This window comes from Rousettus aegyptiacus, unplaced genomic scaffold, assembly GCF_014176215.1.
Source record: "Rousettus aegyptiacus isolate mRouAeg1 unplaced genomic scaffold, mRouAeg1.p scaffold_m13_p_2, whole genome shotgun sequence".
Taxonomy (NCBI): domain Eukaryota; kingdom Metazoa; phylum Chordata; class Mammalia; order Chiroptera; family Pteropodidae; genus Rousettus; species Rousettus aegyptiacus.
In genome coordinates, this window is record NW_023416295.1 from 139,777,740 (window position 1) to 139,798,186 (window position 20,447).

General features: G+C 34.1%; 2 protein-coding genes across 9 annotated transcripts in view; one reads left to right on the forward strand and one right to left on the reverse strand.

Moving 5' to 3' along the window:
• The window catches only part of YARS2 (tyrosyl-tRNA synthetase 2), a 40,120-nt gene extending 33,004 nt beyond the window's left edge, over positions 1-7,116 (forward strand). The window contains exon 6 of the transcript XR_004955643.1: positions 564-7,116. The gene's annotated coding sequence lies outside the window, so the exon portion shown is untranslated. The remainder of the gene's footprint in view (positions 1-563) is intronic.
• The window catches only part of DNM1L (dynamin 1 like), a 39,774-nt gene extending 20,123 nt beyond the window's left edge, over positions 1-19,651 (reverse strand). For 4 of the 8 annotated variants that reach the window (XM_036236663.1, XM_036236662.1, XM_036236659.1 and 1 more), the window contains exons 1-5: positions 19,392-19,574; positions 6,271-6,418; positions 3,222-3,260; positions 1,806-1,852; positions 1,118-1,189 (exon numbers count right to left, since the gene is read on the reverse strand). In XM_036236663.1, the coding sequence (XP_036092556.1) occupies positions 1,118-1,189; positions 1,806-1,852; positions 3,222-3,260; positions 6,271-6,418; positions 19,392-19,493 (408 nt within the window). In that variant the 5' untranslated portion in view covers positions 19,494-19,574. Of the gene's footprint in view, positions 1-1,117; positions 1,190-1,805; positions 1,853-3,221; positions 3,261-6,270; positions 6,419-19,391 lie in introns of all 8 variants that reach the window. The other 4 variants (XM_036236665.1, XM_036236661.1, XM_036236660.1 and 1 more) reach the window with 2 other exon arrangements.
• Between the last annotated feature and the right edge of the window lie 796 nt (positions 19,652-20,447).

Below are 20,447 nucleotides of genomic sequence, written 5' to 3' on the forward strand. Positions count from 1 at the left end.
TCTCTTCTATACAACACAATTATTAGAAATTCAAGTAAGTATAAAATAGTAGCAGCCTAGAATTCAATAATGAACAAAATTTAGTCAATCATTAAAAGAGACAAATAACCTGGATAGGCATGAAAAATTAACCTGGCTCCAAAAATGCCTTTTTGTCAGGAAATAACCTCCCCAGCACAGTATCTGGCAGGTTAAAGGGCTCAATAAATATTTGCTGAATATTATTATTAGGCTAGTGCCTACTCATGGGATTAAATGTGCCTCTGGATAATACTAGAATAGATGTAAAAACAAAAAGGGCAATAAGAATAAAGGAGAAAGAAAAAACAAACATTTAATGGAGGCAGTTTGACAGTGCCTGATGTCGAGATAAATGGTTATCTCAGATACCTAATTTATCTTAAATTCTCACAATCTTAGAAGAAAATAATTCAGTTGTTAACATTACAGTTGACTCTTGAACAACACAGGTTTGAACTGCCTGGTTCCACTCACAAATGGATTTTTTTCAATTGCCCTGCACAGTTCAATTCATTTACACAGTTCAAACCCATGTTTTTCAGGGGTCAACTCCTCAGCTGGGAATCTATGAATGCAGAGGACCAAGTGAAGTTATGTGCAGATATTCCACTGTGAAGGTAGTCAGTCAGTGACCCTACAACTGCTGTGCTGTTCAAGGGTCAACTGCACTTTTCATATTTGCTGAAATAAAAATATTTAATTTCTTTCTTTACATTCATAAGTAAACTTAGCCTTACACAGGTGAGAAAAAGAGCTCCTCTAAATATATGTACCTCATAAGTTACATAATGTTTCCTAAATTAAATACAATCAATCCATCAGAAAAAGACAACACGGTAGCAGTAGTAAATAGAAAAATTATATAATCAAGTGGTATGTATGTCACTAGATCAAGATTAAACATCTAAGTGAAATATCTGATAACATATAAGAGCTCTAAGAAACAAAAGGATTTTAAGTTTTCATATATTTGTGAGAATACTCCATTAAAGACTGTAATTATGAATTTATAATGCTCACCACATATTATATACAGAATATTCTCAATGATAAATTTACTTATGTTCCCACTTCCTAACTCTAAAAAGATGCCTACCTTATTACTTCCTGAAATCCTTTCTGTTTCATTTTCAATTTCTTGTCGAATTTCATCGAAATCCGTGTAAAGCTAAAAATTGAAACAAAAAGCAGGATATTCAAAATTAAGATAAAAAATTCTTAAATGGGGGGGTTGATAAATTTCAAGAATGTCTATGGATTTGCTCAGAGAATTAGTAAACAAATTCTAAGCCAAGGATTCATAAAGTTTATATTAGCTTTTCAAAGTTGCCTGATCCCACAGCAGTTAAGACTCTCCACATAATAATAGTCACAGGGATATAAAATATAGCATAGTGAATACAGTCAAATAATACTGTAAACTAAGTATGGTGCCAGATGGGTAATAGACTGATTGTAGTTATCACTTTGTATAGAAATGTCTAATCACTATGTTGTACATGTGAAACTAACACGATACTGTACATCAACTATAATTTTAAAATAAAATTTAAAAAAAATTTTAAAAGAAAAATCTCCAAATCAGAGAGACTAGGGCTCAACTTAAGGTGTTTCCAAATAAACTACAGTGGTCAGAAATGTTACCAAGATAAGGTTTATTTTATAAAGAGCAGTTGCCTAGAGATAGTATGCCACATTGCCAATGATAAGAAGCTAAATTATCAACTACTTGTACAAAATTTTTTTTCAACATGCTATTTCTTCAGATATTCTTATGTCATTACCTTATTTTTGGTGTGAAGAAATTTACCCCATTCTTCTGCTTCAACCCCTGGAAAAAGAAAAGCTCCATATTTTTATTTCAGCAAACTATGGAAATTACTTTTTATCTTTAGTTAGGGATTTAAAAAGGCAACACAATATTATTTGTTCCTATTTTGCCGGTAACTACAAATTAATGAGTATTTTAAGATCTGCTAAATTTTATTTTCATGTTTTAAAATTTTATCATGTATTTCAAAAACATGACAAATTTCAGATTGAGTTGCTCACAGGTCTCCACACCATTTGAAATCTAGATTTTTGTGAATAAAATTTTATTTTAATATGTTATAGTAAAAAACATACTTTATTTTTAAATATTTTACACATAAAGTAGTTTATCTAATGAAAGTAGTCACTTAAGCCTAATGGCTTAAAAGAAGAAAAATTAAGAATCTTACTGAGTAATGCAAAAAACATATTTACACACATAACTCAAGGTAAAAATCTGCAATATGTGAATGAAACGGCTAACTTTTCCATCGTGTTTTTTTTTTTTTAATTTGGTTTCCTATTGGATGCCTAAAGTCACAATTTGTTGTGCCTTTAAAGAGCTCTCTAGTAGTGTAAAGGTATTGTCATTTATATGCACTTTCAAGGTGATTTTCTTCCCCCAGGAGCGAGACTGTTTTCCCTCAGGAATGATAGTTGGAAAGGAATGAAATAGGCGGCAGTGGGGGAACCCTAGCATATGAACTGTATGTAGTCACTACTCTCCATTAGTTTCCAATAGTTGGTCTGCACTTGCTGAAAAAGGAAAATATATGCAACAAAACTTAGAAAGCAAGCAAAAAATGTTTAATTGTAGAAAGGTACACTAATTTTGCCTCCCCCAAGATAAAGCTATTCTGCTTTTACCAAATTCAGAGTTTTAAATATCTTAATGACTGAATTTATGAGTAATGCATATCAGCCAACTGAAATCAAAATAAAAATGACTAAGATATTCAAATATTTATTGAAGGAAAAGTGGATCATGTCTTTGGAGGAATAAAGGTAAATAAAACTGGATTCTTTTTACAAGTAAAATGCTCACCTACTTGAAGCTTAGTACCTTCTTCCAAGAAGTCTCATTGGAGGACTGGAGTAATATAGGTGAACGGAACTCACAGAGGCAAGTACTATATACCAAAGGGATGTTTAGAATTCACCTTATATAAAAATGTCTAGCTTCACAAGCATGTTTTTTAAAATAAAAATAAATTACATTCACCACCAAAAGAAGCGGGCATTCTGATGAAATGCCAACAAGAACCACTAAAACCTGCAACAATCAATGTGGCTACGCAAATAAAAAAATGCACACAGCCTGGAAGAGTACATAAGCACACATGCAGGCACAATAGAAAAAGGGCCAAAAACAAATGGATAAAAGAAACCTTTAGAAAGGTGTCTTGAGTTTTTCCATGTAGCAGGGTCTGCAGTTAAAGAGAAACAGCACATAATGATAAGTTTAGTGCTTATCCCTAATATGAACCCTTTTTTAAAAAATGTGCATAAACCTAAACACATTTCAAATGCATGTAGCATTCAAATATTCAAAATTTACAACTAGTATACTTTCCATTATAATTAATTAGTTCTAATTAGAGGGATGTATATAATATTGTAAATGATACAAATGAAGCATGTTGTGTGCCATCATTTATTTTTATTTTCCATTCAACTAATTTTGTCACCCTTGGTTTCTAATTTTAACACAAAATGGATCAAAAATAATTTGCTATTCAAAAATTTGCCTGAGATATTTGATAACTGACTATGGAAAAAGATAAATTGCCTGGCCAGAAAGAATCTACAAAAACATACCAAAGACATCTTTCAAAACTCTAAAAGCAAATAACTATATACAAGTATTTACCCTATTTGCTAAGATTGAGCTTTATAAGGGATTATGTTCTTCGAAATATATATTGAATTTAATGGAACACCACAGAAACAATTTGGTTTTTAATTAGCAGGGTACTTTTGGATTTTGTCTGAAAGGAAATCTTACAAACATATGACTGATAATCGTGGAGTTCAAAGTTCACGCTAAAACACCATCCCACTCTAAAATAGTTTAAATTTATTAAGATTTCATCAGAAAATTCTTTACGTTGGCATAAGTGGGGGACAAGATGAAAAATACTATAAATCTATATACTGACACCTCAATAATCCTATATATTTGTCAGAATGATCTCACATTAAGTAAATTTTCCTGATAAATAAATTATATATATTATTAAAATCTTTTAAGCCAGTTTTGACAGACCTATATCTAAAATGGATTGTATTACTCCATGACACCTTAAAATACATTCCTCTTAAATTAACCTATTATTGGTATCTTAGGCCTTTGTTACATAACAAAGCCCTCAGGCTATAAGCCCTGTAAAAAATGATTAGAATCTAATCTTTTCTTTTTTTGAAGTTCTTCTGATTGTTTTTCTCCCTTTCTCCACAGTGGTTGTCAGGTTGTCAGGTAGTTAGTTGATACTCTTCTGATTAATTAAATGTTTTTCCGCTTCATTGTTCTAATTTCCTCCGGGTTAGAATGATTTATGATTAGGTAGAATTGTTTATCTAGATGATAAAGAGGCGCTGAGGAGTAACTAGGAACTATCTTACTTATTAATAAGACACATGAAATTTAGTACTCAAAATTTATGAAATCTCATGTTCTGGGTAGCTAAGATGTCATTTTAACTGAGGTTTTTTTTTTTTTTTAATATATAAAAAATAAGCACTAAGCTTGGAATATATATATATATATGTATATATACAGGCAAAGATATGCAGATTTAATGACCAACCACCAAGAGGAGACGTAAACAGAACATAGTGGACATATAAGCAAAGAGCGAGAAACTGACACTTCTATAGCTGAAATGTACATCCTTTTCTAAAAACGACCCACATTTGCAAATAGTTTCTGAGAGGCAAGGTATCATCTGCCCATTTCAAGGTGACTGAAGAAAATAGAAAGTTAAGAATAAAGACAGCTAATGAATGTCATACAGTTTCTTAAAGTCTAATTTTAAGGTATTTAGCAAATTTGATGAAATTATTTCATGGGAATAAAATTTTTAAAGTTATTCTATATATTTGAAGCTGGGTCATAAATCAGTGCAAAATGATTAAATTCAAGGTCAAGAATTTTAATCATAAACATAGAAATGCAAAGTAATCGATAATATACCAAGAGGCTACCCAATACAATTAAAAGATTCTTACATATCATCTGGAAGTCTATCCCAAAAATTACTTGTTAACATCTACGACTTCATTAACTTGCTTCAGCAATTAACTTTCTACAATCATTGTGGATGCTCATGACAGGTCTGCCCCCGTTCTCCCTCCACCCTCCCCCGCAAAAAACTAACAAAAACCAACCACCACCAATGTTCTTATAATCAGTGAAGAAAAAAAAATTAGATACAGAAATTAAAGTAACTTTAATTTCATCAACACTATCACCTTAAATCAGAATATAAGCAGAATGAAACTGCACTGAAAACAGATCTCTGCAGATGAAAAGCAAACAGGGCACTCTGTTGTAAATGTCATTTAACAATTAGAGCTATTTCATAGACTTTTATAAATAAGAAAGTCTGAACCAAACACTGAACTTAAAAAACGGAAGATTAAATATATTATGCCTATTCAACATTTCAAACTTCGCCAATATAAAAGATTAATATAGGATGCATATTTATTAAGCAATTTAAAATAAGCTGATGAACACATACAGCATTTCTTAAGATATCTTCAGTGTAATCAAAGAAGTTAGATAAAGGATGGTGCATATTTTACTTTAATAATCCATGTTTACTATTCAGGGGAGGGAGATCTTAAAAATCAAAATAGTACGTGCTATGTAAGTAAGCCTTAGCAAAAGAAGAATAGTAAAATAAAAAAAAAGTAAATATATCAAAATTCTTTCTAATAATAATATTCTTCTTAGAGTACAGGGAAAAAGGATTCTAACTTAGCAAGCACATTGATAAGACCAGAAAAGGGAAGGTGAGATTAAATTGCTATGCTGAAAATCAAAGTCATTTTAATCTTAAAGTTTTTACACTAGAATCTAAATTATTTAATTTCTAAATCAAGAACACTGTTTTAAACACTAGGGAAAATAGTTTAAAACACTCCAAAAGCACAAAAACTTTTTCTTTAAAATTAACTGATTCCTCTATGCAGAGTATCTCACTAAATCCTCCATACGATAGCATTATCAACAGTTTACTAAGCTGAATTGCCAAAAAGTTTATCCATGGTCCTCAAAACAAAAATTTACTCTTTTACATGAGAAAAGATGCATTCCAATTCTCTTCACAGGACTTCTGATTTTCCTACAGCCATTAATTTCTGACTAATCAATTCATACCTTTTTAAGATTTGACCAAAAATAATCATTTTTATTCCAATTCTAGAATTTACCATTTTCTTCTCCTGTTGTTTTTCGTTTATCTTCAGGTGAAACATGGACTAGCTGCAGAATGAGAGGTCTCCGGGTGACAATACCAGTGCCTCTGGGAAGCAGGTCCCTTCCCACTAGGCTTTCTAGCACTGAGCTCTTTCCACTGCTCTGAAAACAGAATATACAAGAGCAAAATGAGTTAACGAATTTTTTTTTTACAACTCACTAAGACTAAACTAATAAAGCAGCATATGTGAAAGTATTTTAAAGAAAAAATGGTTGCAGAAACTTTTAAAATGAAAGTTCTAGTTTCTAATATATGATCTTTATTTCTTTAAAATAAAAAATCCAAAGAGAAAATAAAGTAGTCCCCCTCCACCATAATTATCCTACCTTTCTGACACTCTCCCAACCAGGTTTCCAAAACTTATATAATGTTGGTATTTGTAAAATTATACCTACAATAATTATTTTATTTTAAATGGGGCAGTATTATATATATTTTTCTCTAACCTGCTTTTTACAATCAGGGATATCATTCTATATCAATATATTAACTGCTGTATTAAACAGTTTAAATAGTATTCTACTGTGTATAAAAGCAAACCTCAACTAATGACATTCAAATAGTTTTTGCTACTATTAACGATGTTTCAATGTACATGCTTTGTACATATAACTTCACTCACTTCTATTATCTCATTATATTTAGTTCATTAAATAAAAATACTGTGATTTAAAATCATAGATACTAAGGAATCACAGATACTGCCAGGCTGCCAGGATTTTCTGTATTTCTCCTTCAATGATTTGCTTGTTCAAATGCTGGTATTTTATTAGTTCAATAAAATGCTTTATCCATATAATTTCATTTTTTGTTTTCAATTTTCCCTAACTTTTTATTTTGAAATTTTCAAAGCCACAAAAAGTTGCAAGAATATTAAAATGAATAACCATATACCTTAACGAAGATGAACTAATTATTATTTTATTATTTTAACACATTTACTTTGTGTGTGTGTCTCTCTCTCTCTCTCTCTCACACACACACACACACACACACACACACACACACACACACACACACGTCTTTTGCTGGCCCATTTGAGAGTTAGTTACCATGACACTTCATCCCTAAACATTGAAGCATATCTCTAACGAGGGCATTCTTCTATATAACCACAATTCAATGGTCACATTCAGGAAATTTAACATAGATACAATACAGCGGGTTCTCAAATAACATTATTTCCTTCAGCATCATTTTGTTCAAATCTATAACATTGGATGAGATGACACTGCAACTCCTGTTTATATCAATTAGCCTATGGTAAAACTGGTTTCACTATATGTCATTTCATTTAAAGTTGCAGAACCTATCAACAATGTTAAGTGAGGGCTTACTGTACTAATATAATAAACAAATAATAATCAAATAACATAAACCCCTAGTCTCAACACTTTTAATGTTTATAAATTTGCTGTTTTTCTTAACTTTGTAATATATTTTTCCGTACAGAATTTTCCATACTACACATTTTCTTAACAGTCAAACCTAGCACATCTTTAATTTCATATTTTCTACAAATGCAAAATCCTAAACTCATCTATTGCATCAAAAAGGGTCTACAGAAAGGAGATATCCCACTCAAGTGAGGTTAATTTAAGAAAGGTTTATTTACAAGCGGACTATTTCCAAAGCTGTGGATGAGGCAAGAATCACAAACGATAATGCAAAACCCAGCCTTGTGACAACAGATCTCTTATCATCCATCCATAGTCCTGGAAGGAAGTACTGGGACTTTCAGAAGAGTGAGAGCCAGACCAAGGCACCTATATACAGGGAATAAGCCAGGGGAATAAATACCTAAATTTTGGTCTCCTTCCTTTCTCCAATTCCTGCCAACACTCCCCATTTCCAAACTGAATCAGAAGCTAGAAGATAAAAGGGCCCATATAACAAAGGATATGGAGGGTCATACTGAAGATTATGTGGCTATCTGGTGTTGCGAGGCTTTGGTACTAACGTTTATCCTTTTCATTAAGTAAAATGAGGTGCTTTCAGTCATTTCTTTTCTGTACTCAGAAATAATTTAAACAGAAATTTCCTGTTCTTTATGTGTTTGATAAAACCTGTCCATAAAAAAATCATCTAATTCTCCTAGATTTTCAAATTTATAGGCAGACCTGCTTATAATATTCTTAAAAATTATTCATTTTATTATTTCTAATATTTTGTATTTCTTTTTTTAGATTTTCTAATTGACTATTAACTGATTTTATTGACCAAATCTGTATTTTGTTTTCACTTTATAACTTTTTTTAATACTGTTAATTTCTTCTTCTTGGTCCTCTTCTTCCTGGTTCTTACCTGAGTAAGAGGAGTTATTTATTCTCCTTTTTAAGAGACCTAGAATTAAATGCTTAGCTTATTTTCTCTATCTTGGATACCAACTCTTGTCCTGTCAACCCTATACACATGTACATCCCCTAATCTGAGTCATTTCTATCTTCCATCTTCTATGCTGAGAATCATGGTTTTCAAGGACACAGATTATGACAAAACTAGAATAACACACATTTATTCATTTGCTTTTTTCCCCACATTATAGTCTCCAAATAATGCCAATACTACATCACCAATATGATAACTGAAAATAGTTTTTAAAATGCTTTGTATATGACCTCTCCATTCTCATACCTACCTCTTTACAAACCTCTTTTTTTAAGACTCATTTTGTCTTGGTTCTGTAATGTGTGATGCTAACCATAAGTCTTTATGTTAATGTCTCTCTAGTCATTGTGATTCTCTGAAACTTGTTCTCTAGTAAATTCCTCAGGCATGGCTAATAAGAACAATATCTTTCAAGTTCTAGCACACTAGTAATAGTTTGTGACTTTTATACTTGAAACTCAGTTTGGTTATATATGAAACCTTGGGTTCATGTTTCTTATCTTAAAGATGAAATGCCATAAGTGTTCTCATAAATTCTCTCATTATCATTTCATAAATTGTTATTGCAGAAAAGTATAATAATCTGATTTTATTTTCCTCATGAGAGACTTTGTGACTTTTGCCTGCATGTCTGAAAGATTATTTTTTTTCTTTTAAAAGTCCAATAATTTTACTGTGTCAATGTTCTCAGGTATGTGCTGTACTCCTTCAAAATGGAGTTCCAAATCTGTTTTTAATTAAATTTAGTATCTGTTCTGTTCCCTTGCTATTGATTTTTCTTCTTTGGGGACTCCTATTATACATATGTTGGATCTTTGCCTGTTTTCAGTATGTCAATTTCTATCAAATTTTTTATACCTCTTATCCTTTTTAACGACTTTTCTCTTTTCAATGTCTTTCTCTAAGGTATTACTGTTATGCTTATTTTCTCTTGTGTTCTTCCCAGTATGTCTTTTCTAACATAGTCTTTCACTTCTAATACTTTATTAAGCTCTACCACCTAATTTAAATTTTTTCTCTTATGGAAACTTGGTCTCATGGAAATGTCTTGTTCTGTTTACAATATCTTATGTCTTGCCTTTTATTTTAATATCCAATGGTTTTCATCTTTTTTGTGGACATGTCTTTCTGGTATGCTTTCACTGTCTGTAGGGATGCTATCCTGAGTTTCATTTTTCTTAGAAACTTTGTATAAGATTTGACAACAATAATTTCATATTGCTGATATTTAAATGAAATTCATTTTCCTGAACTTTTAAAGGAGACTCGGCCTAGAATAACTATTCTAACTTCATACTCTAAAACTTCCTCCTTTTGTTTTCATAAGTTTTTGAAAATATATTTCTTTGTTTTCTAAAATATCTTGGCTCTGTTCTTCTCCATCACTTTTATCTGGACCATCTCTTTCCTTTGTATCTTTCGGGGAATAATCAATTGTATTCTCAGTTCCTTCTCACTGTGAGGATTGGTAACAGTTTCACGAAGGCACTTCAGTCTCTGAAGACTTTATGACCAATTTCATTCGCCCATTATCAGTGCTTGCAAAACCCCTCCCAGTTTCAGCTAGTATTTTTTTTCTTTTTTTTCAGCTGGTATTCTTAAACTGGACCAAGCTTTCCAGTTCTTTTTGGCTATTTTCCAATTCTCAGATTGATCTGATGTTCCATTGCTTCCTTCTTCTTTCTACATAGATAATAACACATGGCTTGGAGATGTTGGTGGTTTGACCCTAATTTACTGGTGAGGGTTTGTAGGGAAACACGGTCAACTAACTGTCTTGTAAATATTGTTCCTGAGTTTTTGCTTTTCCTATCGTATTTGTTTTTTATGAGAAAGTCATAGAGAGATTAGTAAACTATTCTATCATTGCTGTCATCTTCCCAGAATCCCTAATATGGAAATTTAACCCCACTCAGAAGTTCTGAAACTAAAAGTTTAGTCTTACATAAGTTTTTTATATTATTAAGTCATAATAAGAAATAAAGTACTGATACATGCTACAACATAGATGAACCTAAAAACCATTATGCTCAGTGAAAGAAGTCAGTCATAAAAGACCATATATTATTTGATTCTGTTTGTATGAAATGTCCAGAATAAGCAAGAAAGTAGATTAAGTGTCTGCTTAACACTAGGGGGCATTAGGGTGTAGAGAATGACTGCTAATGCATACAAGGTTTCTTTTTGGGATAATGAGATACTCTAAAATAGATTATGGTGATGGTTGCACAACTCTACAGACATGCTAAAAACACTGAATTATTATTACATTTCAAATGGGTGAGCTTATGGTCTATAAATGACATGTCAATAAAGCTGTTAAAAAACAAAGGAGAAAAACAAATTCCAAATGAATTACAAACAAATGTGAAAAAGCATAACTTTGTAAATTAGAATAACATAAGAATGCTTTCATGACTTTGAGATAGGAGAGGATTCCTTAATACACAAATGTACAAACTAGTGAAGAAAAGACTGATAATTTAACTACAGTAAAATTTAAAATTTCCAAGCCTGTGATGGTTTGTTACCCCTGTCTGAAAATCTCGACTGAGGGAGAACAATCTATTCTAAGGCTTACAGGTTTCTTTGGCTCTGTTGCTCTTAAAAGTAGTTCAGGCTTTATTAGGGATCAACCCGAATGGTCTAAAGGGGGTTTTCTGTATCCTGCAGAGCGCTCAGGTTAGTGTGTCATCCCTCTGCAACTTGAAAATCATGGTGTGGCTGCCCTGTCTCACTTTAGGCCCCTTGATTAATGTCTCTGAAGGTACAGGCTACAAGAGGTGACAGAAATGGGCACGTGGCCTGGATTTGGTTTAGGCTTATTGTGGAATGAAAGAGTGCTTGTCACATATTTCAAGTAAATGAATGTAATCTTTGAAAAGGTGAAAATGTAAAATGTCTGCCAGCTGTGTCAGTGAGAACAAAAATTTTTTTCTTTTACTCATATTAAAAAATTGAGGAAAATATTTGATTCACATAACTGACAAGGAGTTAGTAAACAAATATATAAATAACCCCTACAAATCAATAAAAAACATGCATAATATAATAAAAATTGTGTGCAAAGATACGAAGAGAAATTCACAAAACAGAATCACTAAGGGCCAAGACATAAGATGCTCAAACTCCTTAGTAATCACAATGAGATACTATAAATAAAAAATGTAATACCAAGTACAGATATAAACAAACAGACTTTCCTGTGTTGGTGGGAATATAATGAGTTACCATCATTCTGAGAAGAAAGTAGCAGTATCATGTAAAAATGAAAATAAATACAACCCTCACAATCTAGTAAATTCCACTATTTGATACCCTGAAGAAATTCTCAAATGTATACAATGATGTATTTATAGGAATGTTCTTAATACCCTTGTTTACTAAACTACTATAGAAAACAATGGGAAACACTCAAATGTTCCTCATCAAGATGATAAATTTTGATACAGTTACGTAATCAATTATATTATATAGCAGTGTGAGCAAATTAAGAAAATGTATGTGTATGTATGAGTAAAAATCACATGTATGACTAAAAAATCATCACAGAGGAATATATACTGTTTGACACTACTTCAGGTTTAAACCATGTAAAACAATATATATTATTTAGTTACCTACATGTGTAAAATACATATAATGAAGTGTATAGGCACAATAAACACCAAATGCGTAAACTGGTTCTCGCTCTATGGAAGGGAGGGAAATTTCACTTGGTAGTTAATGTTTTATTTCTTAAAAATGGGAGGTAGATACAATGGTGTTCATAGTATCATTCCTTATAAGCTGCTGACATTTTCAATATTTCAACATAATTTTATAATACCTCAAATGTGGTACAGGATCTCATAATGAAAAGGTAAGAAGTTACAACATTTCCTCTTCTCTCCTATACCCTTAGTGGACACTTGGTATAGCCACACAGCTTAGATATAGGTTATAGACCAATTCCTGTGTCCATCCTGCCCTTTCGCACAAGAGCTTACATGTCCGACTCTGCTGAAAAGTCCAAAGTACTATACTCAAGCTACAATAGAGCTAGAAGCAATTCAGGTAATATTTCAACATTATTTCACATTATTTTGGATAGGAAATAAAGTAGCACCTGAAACTTACTGGATTCCATTAACCAATGTCACCATTATAAAAAAACTTTTTAAAACATTTATAAAGAAGCCTATAATACAAAAAAAAAAAAAATCTCCAATTGAAAGACACAGAGTGACTGAATGGATTTCAAAAATAAGACCCATGTATATGCTGCCTACAAGAGACTTCAGGTGTAAGAACACACACAGACTGAAAGTGAAGAGATAGAAAAAGATATCCCATGCAAATGGAAACCAAAATAAAGCTGGAGTAGCTATACAAATAAGAGACAAAACAGACTTTAAAACAAAGACTGTATTAGGGACAAAGAAGGCCATTATGTAATGATAAAGGGTCAATCCAACAATAGGTTATACATTTGTAAATATTTACATATCCAACAGAGGAGACTTAAAGGGAAAAATAGACAGCAATACTATTATACTTAATACCCTATTTTTATGAATATATCATCCAAACAGAAAACTAATAAACATTTGCCTTAAACAAGTTAGACCAGATAGACTTATCAGATAAACACAGAACATTCTGTTCAAAAGCAATAGAATATACATTCCTTTCAAACTCACATGTACCATCCTTCAGCACAGATCATTTAAGGCCATAAAACAAGTCTTAATAAGTTTAAGAAGACTGAAATCATATGAATCATCTTTTCCAACCAAAATGGTACAAAAGTAGATATCAATTACAATAAAACTGGAAAATTCCCAAATATGTGCAGATTATACTACATGCTACTGAAAAGCCAATGGATGAAAAAAGAAATCAAAAAACATGTTTAGACAAATGAAAACAGAAATACAACATACCAGCACCTTGGGGTGTCGCAAAAGCAGTCCTAATGAGGAAGTTCATAGCAAAACAGAATCACAAAACAGCAATACATGCCTATATTAATAAGATCTCAAATAAACTTTATACCTCAAGTAACTAGAAAAAAAGGAACAAATTAAGCCCAAAGTTAGTGATAAAGGAACAAAATATCAACAGAGTAGATATAAATGAAATAGAGACTAAAATGCCAATAGAAAAAAAAAAGTCATTAAAACTAAGACCTAGTTTTTTTTAAGATAAATAAAATAAACGTTTGGCTAGGCTCACCAAGAAGACAAGAGGACTTAAGAATAAAATCAGAAATGAAAGAAACATTACAACTGATAACCACAGGAATACAAGAGATCATGAGACTACTATAAACAATTACACACAAATTGGACAACCCAGAAAAACTGATAAATTCCCAGGAACATACAGCCTGCCAAGACTGAATTATGACGAAACAAAATTTGAACAGACCGACTAGTAACAAGATTGAAGCAGTAATGAAAAAACACCAAATGAACAAAAGCCCAGGCACAGATAAATGTTAAAATGTCCATGCTACCCAAAGTGATCTACAGAGAGATACAATGCAATCTCTGTCAAAATTTCTCTACCCGTCAGCAAAATTTAAATCTAAAATTTAAACCACTTCATAACTTTTGGTCTTAAACTGTGGTTCTTGTACTGAATAATTACTGCACATTTAACTCAATATATTGTAACGCTTCAACTGTCCGGAGTTCAAACTGGCTAAAATACTGCAGACCTAACAATCCCTAGGGAAGAATGTTTTTCTTGGTTAATAAAAGTACCAGCCTAGTGTTGTCTAGATATCTAAAAGGTCATGAAATTCAATAGCAGAAGTAATATCCATAAAAATGCCCACTTTTCCATAAAAGCAGAAAAGCATAGGATAAGTAACATGAATCTACACAATGAAGAAGCTCAATTAACTCCATGTAGGATAAAGAAAAAGAGATCCACAGTAATTATAATCAAACTGTTGAAAGATAAAGATAAATACTAAAAGCAACAAGAAAGGATTAGAGAAGTAACTCATGTACAAATACAACAGATTTCTCATCAACATGTAAGCCAGAGGCAGTTGCTGGACGGAGAGGGGGGAGGGAGCCTATCAACCAATAATTCTAAATTTGATTTAATATTAAGTTGGCAATACTCTCCAAAGCAATCTACAGACTCAACACAATCTCTATCAAAATCCCAATGGCTTTGTTTGCAGAAATGGAAATGCCAATTCTAAAATTCATACAGAATGGCAAGGGACTCCAGATAGCAAAAATAATCTTGAAAAAAAAAAAAAAAAGAAGAGCAAAGTTGGAAGACACACTTCCTGATTCTAAACCTACTACAAAACTACAGCAATCAAAACAATGTGGTATTAGCTTAAGAACATATATACGGAGCAGTGGGAAAAAAATGATCAACTAATTTTCATCCACAGTGTCAAAACCATTCAGGGGGCAAAGAATAGTCTCTTCAACAAATGGTGCTGGATCAACTGCAAAGGTACATGGAAAGAATGAAGTTGGACCACTACCTCATACCAAAAACAAAAAATTACTCAAAATGGATCAAAATCCTAAAAGTAAGAGCTGAAACTATAAAATTCTTAGAAGGAAACATATAATAATAATAAATCTTAACAACCTTGGATTTGGCAATGTCTCAGCTATGACACCAAAAGCACAAACAAAAGAAAAAGAGATAAAGTACACTTCATCAAAATTAGGTATGTGCATCAAAGGATACTATCAAGAAAGTGAAAAGAGGACCTACAAAATGGGAGAAAATATGTAGAAATCGTATTTGATAATGGTCTAATATCCAGATTATAAAAATGACTCCAACAAGCACATAAAAGATGTTTAATAGCATTAGTTATTAGGTAAATGCAATCAAAACCACAATAAGATGTCACTTCACATCTTCATTAGGATAGCTACAACAAAACAACAGACAATAACAAGTACTGACGAAGACAAAGAAAAATTAGAACTCTTATTCATTGCTGGTGGGACTGTAAAATGGTACAGCTACTGTGGAAAACAGTTTTGTGGTTCCTTAAAAAGTTAAACATAGAATTACCATGCAACCCAGCAATTCTACTTCTAGGTATATAACAAAGAGAACTAAAAACATGTTTACACAAAAACCTGAAAACAGATGTTCACAGCAGCATAATAAAACCATCGTAACCAAAAAGTGGAAATAACCCAAATGTTCACCAACTAATGAATAGAACAGACTCACTGAATAAACTCTGGCATATCTAAACAATGAAGTATTATTCAGCCATAAAAAGTAATGAAGTTCTAATATATGTGACAACATGGATGAACCTATAAAACATCACAGTGAGCAAAAGCAGCCAAACATAAAAGACAATATATTGTATGATTCCATTTATACGAAATGGCCAGAATAGGTAAATTCATAGAGACAGAAAGTAGATTAAGGTAAATCCATAGAGACAGAAAGTAGATTAGTGGTTGCCGGGGCTGGGGTAGGACAAAATGGGAAGTGACTGATAATAGGTACTGAGTTTCTTTCTGGGAATATGAAAATTGTTCTGGAATTAGTGGTGATGGTTGTACAACCTTGTGAATATACTAAAACCACTAAGTTGTAGATTTTATAATGGTGAATTTTATATGAATATTTCAATATTTTTAATGTTGAATTTTTAAAAAATTGGTTTACAAATTGGTCATTTAGAACTCAAATTCCTTTTTTTTTTTTTTTGCATTTGTCTGAATTACTAAAGGTAAAATGCTGAAATCACTGAAATAAAGGGAAAGTGAAAAGTACATTACTAGCTAACAACACTGAGCTAGAGTCTCAAATTCATGCTATCTGCATAGGGATTCCTATTCTGGGTGGTGGCTTGGATTACAAACCTAGACGGCTCATCCTTCCCTTTCTCAATCTAAGAAATAGTGATTAAATTTCTCAAGTTGACTCACAAAAGTTATTCAAGTCTTATCTCCTCTTACATCTGCAAAGTACACCATGCTCAAAAGTATCAACCTCTTTCTCCTCTTTTCTGTTCTTTCCACAGATGATCTCAACTAGAAAAAGAGGAAAGCAATTTATCTAAATCATAAAACCTGTGAATGATTGTGTAAGGAATTTGAGTTCTAAATGACCAATTTGTAAACCAATTATTCTCTCTCAACTCCTCTAGCTCTCTAGGCTCCAAATAAGTATTCAGCAATTTAAGAAATCAAAGTTTAAAACATTTAGATGTCAATAAAGATTGACTGGGAGTTGATAATTTGAAGCAAGAAAGCCACCGAGATCAACATGTTACTGGTGGTATGCCCTTAGACTCAGCTTCCTTTCCCTGATTTTTCCAGTTTCATGCATTTTAAAATCAAAGACTCACTAATATACTTTTCAAATTAGGATCTAGGAAATCATCTACATCACCTGTTGTGCCTGGCTCACTCCAGATTTAGAAACTCAAAATCTCTGGGGATGGAGTCCAGGAAACTTATTTTCAAAGTGATTCTTATACATATTATGTTTGAGAATCATTGTTCTAAAAAGTTCAAGAAAACGAGACCTTCAGCCATTTAAGGTATAGGTAATGTATAAAAGACTACATCTGTATTAAGACGACAGGATCACTGCCACTGACTTTATGTGTCAGAACTAAGTACAGAATACAAAAACACTTTTCGTGTCTGGAACTCACTGTACACTACTCCATTAAATATGAATGTGAAGGTGTGTGGTCTACGTAGGTTACACAACATTAAATGGTATAGATGACAAAATAGTGGTGTACTTGTATTCAAATCAAGTGATGAGGTTTTTTTCAACATTGAAAATATGGAAAAACATTTGTTCTTATTTCTTCTGCATCTGAATAATAAAGGATTGAATTTCAGTTAATAAAGACCTAAACGAAGATAACCTTCATTAAAGCAAATCTAAAATCTGAGTAATTTTCCTTCTGAGTAATTTCAAACATCAACTGTCACTAGGGTTTTTGCTAGCATATGTTAATGGCTTTCATAATGGTGAGATCTTTTCTAGTCTTCCCTACCCCTTCCAATGCTGCGAGGTTTACTCACTGAAATAAACTATTTTGGGTAAGAAAAATGCTTCTAGATTTTAAACTATTTATACTGACATACTCTAGTCCATACACACAATATAGATATTCTTTTATTTCTTCAAGCCTAAAAAGCACTGAGAATGTTATGGAAAGTTTCCAGTCTACCATAGGAAACACCTTGAAAATACTACCAAAGAAGATTTAATTTATATCATCACCTCTAATTCTATTTACAAAAACAGATTTTGATGATAAAAGTTCCAATGTTTTAAAGTATTTTCTAGTTACAGTGAACAATATTTCAAAATATTTATGGAGCACCTACTACATACCCCAGACTGTTCCTGGGGCTACGAATAGGAACACAGCAGTGAAAAAAAACCTGCTCATTAAAGTATTGCTCATAATTTGTTATATGGTAGTGATTCAGGGTGGCCAATCATTACAAATATTGAGTTACAAACACTTCAATATGTGCAGGCGGGACTGAACAGAATTTATACAGATCTTTTAACAGACCAAGGAAATTTGTTTCTGAAATAATTTCTATTTATTTAAAAGCACGCACACACACACAGTACGAGATGTCTATAGTTTCCAAGGTTTCCAGTTTGGATATACTCTAGACATGTAGCATTTTAAACATTAAGTTTCTTGTTATAATATTTATACTCTACACTTCAACTTGTAGCAAGATGTAGTGATGCACCTCGTGAAAAAACGAATGGGAGACCATCCCCTTCTCAACAGAAAAGATCATTAAGAAATGAAAGCACTTAAAATCAATATGCTAAGTAGCCTCCAGCACGCGCATCTCTGAACCTTGATAAGGTCCTATGATTCCTCTTCAATAAAGAAAAACAGCAGGCAGAGAAAAATGAAACACACTTCTCTGTCACTCTAGAAATAACATTTCTTCCACATTTCTGCATATAAAAAATTATGCGTTATCTGAGACCCAACATGAAAAGACCAGAGAACCCTGATGCCCAATTTAGATGAAAGACAAAAAAGACAGCCCACGCAGAAAAATGGGAATATTACTTCCTAACACCCGGGTCTAAGTGATTTGGGGGTATTTTGGTTTTTTACTGCTTCAGCGTTCTCCAAACTGGACGGATTATAAATACTGCAGAAAAATACTCAGGTGCTACATAGTAGCGTCCATCTCAGTCCAGGGCTTGCGGTCCCAAAACTGACTCTGCAACCCCTAAGCAAGGCAAGAAGGGAAATAAAACACCCTGCCACCCTGAAACCAACCGAGAAGGGGCTAGCCGGCCCACCACAAGCCAGTGAGTCCCGCGTGCCCACCGCGTCCCCCAGGTGCCCTTGGAAGCAGCGGCCTGTGGGAAAAGCCGCGCCCGGTCCCGGCGGACTCCAGTTCCGCCTGCCGACCCATCCCTCCCCCACCCCGCCCATGGGACCCGCTAGGCCCGCCGCGCCGGCTCCGCCCCTCGCCTCCCGGCAAGGCCCGGATTCCCAGCCCCAGGGCATCTCAGACCAAGGCGAGCAGGCACGGCAGAGCCGGGGTGGCCCCGAGGTCCCAAGCAGCGCCCTCCTCCCATAGGCCGCAAAGGCTGGCCCGGGAGCGTGCGCCGCCGCAGCCCCGACCAGGCCCGCGTCCCGGGCTCTGGCCTGGGCAGACGTTGCCCTCGTCTCACCTGCGTTCCCACCACGACAATCTGAGGCAGCTGGATGATGTCGGCGCCCACCGTGTTGAAGACGTCTTGGAGCTTGTTGATAACAGGAATTAGCGCCTCCATGACCCCCAAAACACTAGACCCCCTCCCGGCCGGCAGCGGCAATGAATGGGGCCGCGGCCCGGAGTCCGCCTCCTTCCCTCCTCTCCTCCGCCCTCTCCTCGGGAGCCAGCACCCATTGGACCCTGCCGGCCGCTACCTGCCCCCTCCCGGCAGGCCGTGCGCTAAGAGGGAGGTGGCGAGGAACAAAGCCTGCCGGGAGTTGTAGTTCTGGAGCGGAAGAAAGCCACGGCCTACGGCTTCCAGAAGGCTACGCGGGGCGAGCGGAGCCCAAGACGGGAGTGGGAGGGGTGCTTTAGCCTGGAATCCTACCCGGGTTGTTGTCAAAACACTGGGGAGCGAGGCCCAGATACTAGGAGGGAAGCAATACGCTTATCTTGTCCTCAAGATGTATTATACCAAATATGTGTTAAGTACTATAAAGTCTCTCGATTAATCCAAGATGCCATTTCCTCATGAGGACACTTTATAAGGGCAAGTTGGAAAAGCTTAAATGACAACCTCGGACACTTCAGCTAGATGCAGAAGGTCTGTAGGCTGATAGTAAAAGGCGTGGGGTGCTATTTTGCAATAATACAAAATCAGGCATGTTACAACAGGCGGGTTTCCAGGATTTTTGTAAAAACGTGTTTATAAAGACTCTTAGAGTGTCAGTTTTAGAGGGAAAGGGCCAGGCCCTTTTTCTGTATATTCTGTATAAAATGTTATTCGTTGTGGTCTGATTCCTTGCAAAGTGGAGATCTGATAACCGCCTTGGTAGCTTTTTGCTAAGTGTGCCTACTATTCTATTCCTAAATGTTGTTTTTCTTTTTAGACAGTATCTTCCTTCTACACCGAACTTTCATAGTTTCCTATCTTAAAGTTAAAAAAAGTAAAAAAGTGGGGCAAGGGTGGGGAGGGAAGTGGGGGACATTTAAGCAAAGATGTAAAGTAGGTGAGGAGAAAACCCTCCTCCAT